The 6,751-nt window shown below is 40.3% G+C and overlaps 1 protein-coding gene across 1 annotated transcript in view; it reads left to right on the top strand.

Moving 5' to 3' along the window:
• LOC109380715 (keratin-associated protein 4-6-like) overlaps positions 1 to 6,751 on the top strand; it is a 17,827-nt gene that overhangs the window by 970 nt on the left and 10,106 nt on the right. Inside the window, exons 2-3 of the mRNA XM_019638571.1 lie at positions 1,659 to 1,763; positions 1,809 to 1,882. Coding sequence (XP_019494116.1) covers positions 1,659 to 1,763; positions 1,809 to 1,882 — 179 coding nt within the window. The remainder of the gene's footprint in view (positions 1 to 1,658; positions 1,764 to 1,808; positions 1,883 to 6,751) is intronic.

Below are 6,751 nucleotides of genomic sequence, written 5' to 3'. Positions count from 1 at the left end.
TATGAATCTGTCCTAGGAAAAGAATAAAAAAATGAAAACTAGAAGTGTGGAGGACTCCATCCATGTACATGAAGGCAAAGAGAGCACAATACATGCTCCATGCATCACACTAGCCATCACAGCTGTGCCAAGTGCTGTTTAGCACAGGCTACAAGTTTCTATTCAGACGTGCTATTAATAATGTTGCCCACACAGCAAAACAAGTGTGCTCTGATTCTGCCCCTATTCACAACAGGACCTCAGCCACGTCTCATTCTTTCTTTTGATAGGAAAGTTTCAAATGCATATGCATTGAGGGGACAGGCAGGTAACCTAGACTAGTGAGGTAGGTCCTTGATATGACAATGTGTTTGGTGGAAACTGGCAATTTGCAGACAGCCTGACCACATCAGAGAGTACTATGGAGCTCCTGTCAGTTGTTTCCATGCAGAAAACCAGTGTTTTCGCTGAAAAGTAAGTCTGCTTTCATTGATCCTTCCAAATGCTAATTTCTTCACTCATTAGTTCAAAAAGTATTTATTAGGCATTTATTGTGTGGGAGACACTGATGAAGGTATTGGGGTAACAGCAGGGACCAATGCACACAAAACTCTGCACTAATGGAGCTGACATTTTATATACATCCTGTAGAACTAAGAATGAATGATGAACATGAAAGGGGCAGTATGGCATGGAATGGCTATGTGCTGACCACATAGATACAGTACAATGATAAAAAAATGGAGAAACGGTGAAGAGAATATATAAAGTAGAAAAAGTTTGCCAACTGCCTGTGGGTCTTAACTGTCAGTTCAAATCTGATGCTGAAGGGACAGGTGATGACGTAACTAGGTAATGTCAATTTTTCTAAAAGTAGAGAATCAATTGACAGTAGCCAAAAATTTGCATTCATTTCGCATTATATAAGGATATGTATATAAAGGTAACCGTTAGCACAACACACAAACCTTCCTAAATATCAAAAGGTGCACTGAGAGACAGAATAAAACAAATAGTGAAAGATTCACTCTGGAGAGATAGAGATGTATGTACTAACATACATAATATACAATTTACTATGTTACATATCACTATTTACTATATATTATACATCACTCTTCACTATATATGTGTGCACCACTGTATATACAATAAATCAGTCTCTTCGGATTGTACGCAGTAACCCCAATGATGAGTCCTTCCTCCTGTTTCCTTATCAGCGCTCCACCTGACAGTAGCATGCATCTTTCCACTTTAACATAGACTTGGCATTGTAATAGCCATCTTCAAAGTATTATCATGGCGTCATACACAAAAAAGGAAAAAAGGTGGCAGATGTAAACACTAATAGACTATCACATGAATTTCTAACTTAGGAGACACATCAGACAGAGGGCGAAACACAAAAGTGGTTTCACATGGCTTGACGAGATTCAATGACTTGTAATACTGTAAAAAGGAAGTGGTGCTTTCCCTCCATATTGGCATATTTAACCTGATAGACACAATTTTTAACTTAATAATATGAATCGGTTTCCGGGTAGGAAAAACAACAAGGAAAGGGTATCGTTCATTGTAAAACCACCTAAGGACATATTCAAACTCAAAAAACCACCCCCGTGGAGTCCCACTCATACCCACCCACGGAACTTCATTCCATTCATTGACACCATGGTCAGCTCCTGTTGTGGCTCCGTCTGCTCTGACCAGGGCTGTGACCAAGGCTGCTGCCAGGAGACCTGCCTCTGCCCCAGTTGCTGTGTGTCAAGTTGCTGCAGGTCCCAGTGTTGCATCTCCAGCTGCTAACACCACAGCTCTTCTATCGTCAGCTGCTGCCAATCTGTGTGTTGCCAGTCTACCTGCTGTCGCCCCAGTTGCTGCATCTCTAGCTGCTGCTGCCACCTCTCTTGCTGTGGTTCCAGCTGCTGTGGGTCTAGCTGCTGTGGGTCCAGCTGCTGTGGGTCCAGCTGCTGCCGCCCCTGCTGCTGTCTCTGCCCAGGCTGTGGCCAGGTGTCCTGCCACACCACTTGCTATGGCCCCACCTTTGTCATCGCCACCTGCCCCGCCCCATGTGCTGCACCTCCTCTTCCTGCTGAGCCCCTGGCGCTGCAACCACCATCTCCATTTACCTCTGTCCTCACAGATGCAGACCCTCCTTTTGTGCTGACCGTTAGGACAGGCTCATGTTTCTCACCTGAGTTGGGTCTCGTGCTTTTAATGAGCCCACAACAGGCCCACTGACTGCGAGCAGATTTTGGCCTCAATCCAAATTCTACTCTTTCTGGGTCTCTCTCTCATCCAAGTGTGAATTTGCAGTAATATACCAACTGTTGTACGGACCAACTCCCCCAAATTCTCCTTAATTTTTGGGCACCAGATCATCAAGCTCCATTAAATGAATTTGGATTTCAGTATTTGTACATTACAGATTTTTATCGTCTTTCTCTAAATTGTCCAAAGAAGAGTCTCCTGTATAATTCTTATTCCCCAAATTTCTCTATGTTATAACTCTACGCCAAAATAAACCACCATTTTCCTGTATGGAAAATTCAGCATGATGGTGCTCTTCTTTAAAATTTCTAAACAGTTTGGACAATTGGTTTTTACCTACACCTGTGGGACAGACAGCATGGCTTCGTCAATTTTCCAGTAGAAGTTGAGCCGTCTCAGTCACAGCTTAGGTGTCACTGGCAGTCTCATCAGTAATTAGACAAAATAGATATTCTCAGAAATTCATGAGTAAAAATCAGAGAAAAATATTTTGGAAAACCTGTTCTGGGAGGCAATTAAGTTACTTAACAATTTGATCCTTTCAAGACTTGCTGTGTGAGGTGGGACTGGAACCTGGAACAGCCTTCACTCTAGGAAGAAATCTGCCCCACTTCTGATTCGGTTCTCTTTAGAGTACTCTAACCAGTAACTCATGAATGTCAAGATTTTTCATTCCCAGCTCATGAGAACATGAAAGTCAGCTCCAAGGATTCTTTCTTCTGCCTTTTATGGGGTTGGGGGAGGGTCTTTGTCCGTCCTGGACAGTTTCCTCCCACACAGCACTGATCAGTACTCAGGTAGAGCTTGTGCAGATCTCTGTGCAGTTCTCTTCTCTCTGGTATCCTGCCCTGTGCGTTCTAGCTGTCAGCCTCCTGTATCCCAGCTCCGTCACCTCAAGGCAGGATGATTACCAAGCTCTCCCTGGCTTTCCCTGTCAGAGCTGCACCCTGAAAACTCTCTTCAAGAAATAAACCGAGGCAATCCTAGGGATCACTTCATTTGTTTCCCCTCTCTGAGGCACCAGTGTTCTCTGCCTGACAGCCTATGCCTAAAAACCACTGTTTCATTTATTTTGCCCGTTTTTGTAGTTGTTTCAGGCAGAAGGGTAAATCCAGTCCCTGTTACTCCATCTTGGCTGGATGTGTAAGCCCCCTTTTGTGTTTTCTCATCTCCTCTTTCTCTATTCTTCCATTATTTAAGAAAATAACGTAATGTAAGCAAATACATTTTCTGTATTTGTTTCCGCAGTCTTTTAGACACATTGTAGAACTATTCACACGTTTTCCCTAGCTGCTTTATCATCTCTTAATACTATATCCTGGAGATCACCTCGTAGTAGCATATAGAGATACTCCTTATCCCTTTTTACAACTGAATATTATTCCATTATGTGAATGCACAACAGTTTATTCACCAGTACCCCATTGAAGGGCCCTCCGATTGTGTCTAGTGGTTTTTTTCTGTTTTGTTTTGTTTTGTTTTTACAAATAGCACTGTGATGAATAATCTTGTGAAACATTTTTTCATATTTTTTTTGCCTGAGGAGCTTTTGGATAATTTATAGAATTGGGATAGTTGAGCCGAAGAATTATGCTGCTAGTTATTGTCAAATCTTCATGGGAAAGGTGTGAGCATGCCTGTCCCTACATAGTCTCACTATCAGAGAACGTTGTCAAATTTTGAATTTTCGACAATCTTACAGGTGAGAAGTGGTATGCCATTTAATTTCATTTCACCTCTTCTGTACGAGATTGGGTATCTTTATATGGTAAAGAAAGATTTGCGTTATTTTCCCATGAGAGCTTTGGCCTTTTATTTAATCTAACTTTTGAAGTGCTTTATATATTAAGGCCATTAACCCTTTGTCTTTGGTATAAATTGCAAGGTTTTTTTTTTCATCTAGCCATTTATCTTTTTACTTTGCTTATGGTGGGGTATTTCTTGCTATGTATTTTTTAAATTACAAATTATTACCATTTCACTTTTAGCATCTAATTGTAAATTGTCTATGTTGCAATTGAAAAATTGAATTGAAAAAATATGAAGTTATGAGTCCTCTTTAATGATGAGATCTCTTATACCTCTACTGCCCATTTTGTAAGTGGTCCTGGTTGACCCTTTGAAATATCTATTGCATCAATAGACATTTGCTGTCACCAAACTAGACAGGCATTTATCTCTCACCCTAGACTTTAACCACACCTACATTTTCTTTCCTCTTCTTATCACTCCGTCCATCCCCAGCCAAATAATATTTACAAAACCTAGAAATTTGTTCACACCTTTGTCCCAACTTTGTGATGATACGCATCCACTCTCTTTGTATAAATTCAAAAATATCCTTAAATTGTCCTCATTCTATCAGAGAAGTGCTATTTTCTCTGCTCTCTCAGGTGAGTCATTTATTCCAACAAAAGCCAAAATATACTCCTATTCAAGCATGCCTCCATTGCTGAGTGCTCTTTCTTCTCTTTTCCATCCATCTAGATTATCTATAGGATGTCGTGTGAGTAAATGCCCCATGTTTTTTATAAATCCCACCTTCACTCCACTAACATTCATTTAGGGCAATTGCTAGGCATCCTATTTATAAATATGAATAAGACAGTCTCTAACCTCATGGGGATATATAGAAAGACTGGAAAAAGAGATAAACCAATTATGATAAAGTGTGATATCCTAGATCACAGGCATATTTTGGAGCAAAAAGGAGGGAAGAATTCCTTTTGAATGTGGTAGATATCAAGACAGATATTAGAGATGATTTGGTATCTGGACTGGGCATTTAAGTATGAGCAAGAGTTGGCCAAGCTGACAAGGGAGAAAGCATATCTACACAAATGAAACAGCATGAGGAGTGACATGGAATCATTATTCCTCATACCTTCTAGGAGAGAAGGAGAGAACCACCTTCCCTACTGACTATGTGACTTCATTCTATCTGAACGTCAATGACCTCATGTCTAAGAAATTAAGAAAAATTATTTCTACCTCATAGAGTCCTGGTGAAGTGTAAACAAGACAACAATTATAGAAGACTCAGAAGATTCCTGACATACAGTAGGCACTTAAAAATAGTAACAATTAGTATTTCATATTTCTCATATTCTCATATTTCATCAGAAGTTTATAGATTTAAATACATAATTGTTGGGGCCGGCCAAGTGGTGTGTTGGTTAAGAGCTGGCTTGGAATGCCAGAGGGCCTGGGTTCAGATCCCACATATGAGGGCCAGTGACACTGCCCTCTACAGCTAAGATGCTGAACAACAGCTCAACCTGGAGCTGGGCTGCCATGAGTCGCCGGTGACGGTGTAGGCTGCAGTGGGTTGCCACGGGCTACTGTGTGTAGCCAGCAGCCAGCGTGAGCGGCCAGCAGCCGCAGTGAGCAGCCATCCAGAATCCGGCGACTGATCTGCCTCGCCCAGGAAGAGCGCAATGATGGTGCCAACTTGGGCCAGTGAAGCAACGTCCTCCACAACTAGATTGAAGAACAAAAGGACAGCAACTTGTCTGTTCCCCTTCCCCCAATTCCTCAGTGCTGTTCCCATCCTCCAATTCCCCAATTAAAAATAAATAAATAAATAAATAAATAAATAAATAGATACATAATTGTTATTTTGCTTACTAATCACACAATGCTCTAACTAGTTACCTAGGTATGGGTCTTGTTAGTCTTATTAAATGCCTGTGGGACAGAGATGAAAGCTTAACCCTTATATCTCAAACATGACTTGCTGAGAGACAATAGCTCAGAATATAAGAAAATATATTTCAAAAACAGTTCCATTATACATATTCCTTTGGGTATTTTGACCTATCAAGACAAGATAAAAAATATTACCTTATGATATCCTATCTCTGAAGATAGGATATCTGGTCATGTCAATAATAATTTGATAAATGTTAAAAGGGACCCATCATGCCAATGTGTTTTTGTTATTTAAAAGTTGTGAATCATTCCATTATAACGCTTTCAAATTGGAGAGATTCGATACGGAAAAACAGACAGGAAATTTGTTAGGATCCTTTACACCTCACTGACAATCCAGGAAATCAAGGAATCACAGTATCCCTCACTGCACACAGGTGACTGCCTCCGCTTCCAAAATAGGTAGTTCATCCTATTTTACTACCAGCATTTCATTTGACTTGCTCTTAACCTCTTGGACAACAGAGGAGATTTAGTTATAAAATCCATTCCCAACACATTATCCTGAAGTCAAATACGTAAATGAAAAATCAACACTTGTGAAACCCAGTGAAACAATGTCATGTAATGGGTCTACTTGAGAAGACACATCAGACAAAGGGAAAAATTATGGGAGCTGAGTCACTAGGTTTTAACGAAACTCAATAGCTCATAATACAACAGGAAAAGGAAATGGTGCCTTTCCTATAAATAGGAATATTTACCAGAAAAACATAATTATCTAATTTACTATAATGAACTAATTTTCCATTAGGATAAACAACAACAAGAAAAGTCTTGCACATGGTCA

The sequence above is a fragment of the Hipposideros armiger genome, unplaced genomic scaffold (genome assembly GCF_001890085.2).
Source record: "Hipposideros armiger isolate ML-2016 unplaced genomic scaffold, ASM189008v1 scaffold_40, whole genome shotgun sequence".
Classification (NCBI taxonomy): Eukaryota; Metazoa; Chordata; class Mammalia; order Chiroptera; family Hipposideridae; genus Hipposideros; species Hipposideros armiger.
This window is presented reverse-complemented; position numbering and strand designations above follow the sequence as displayed.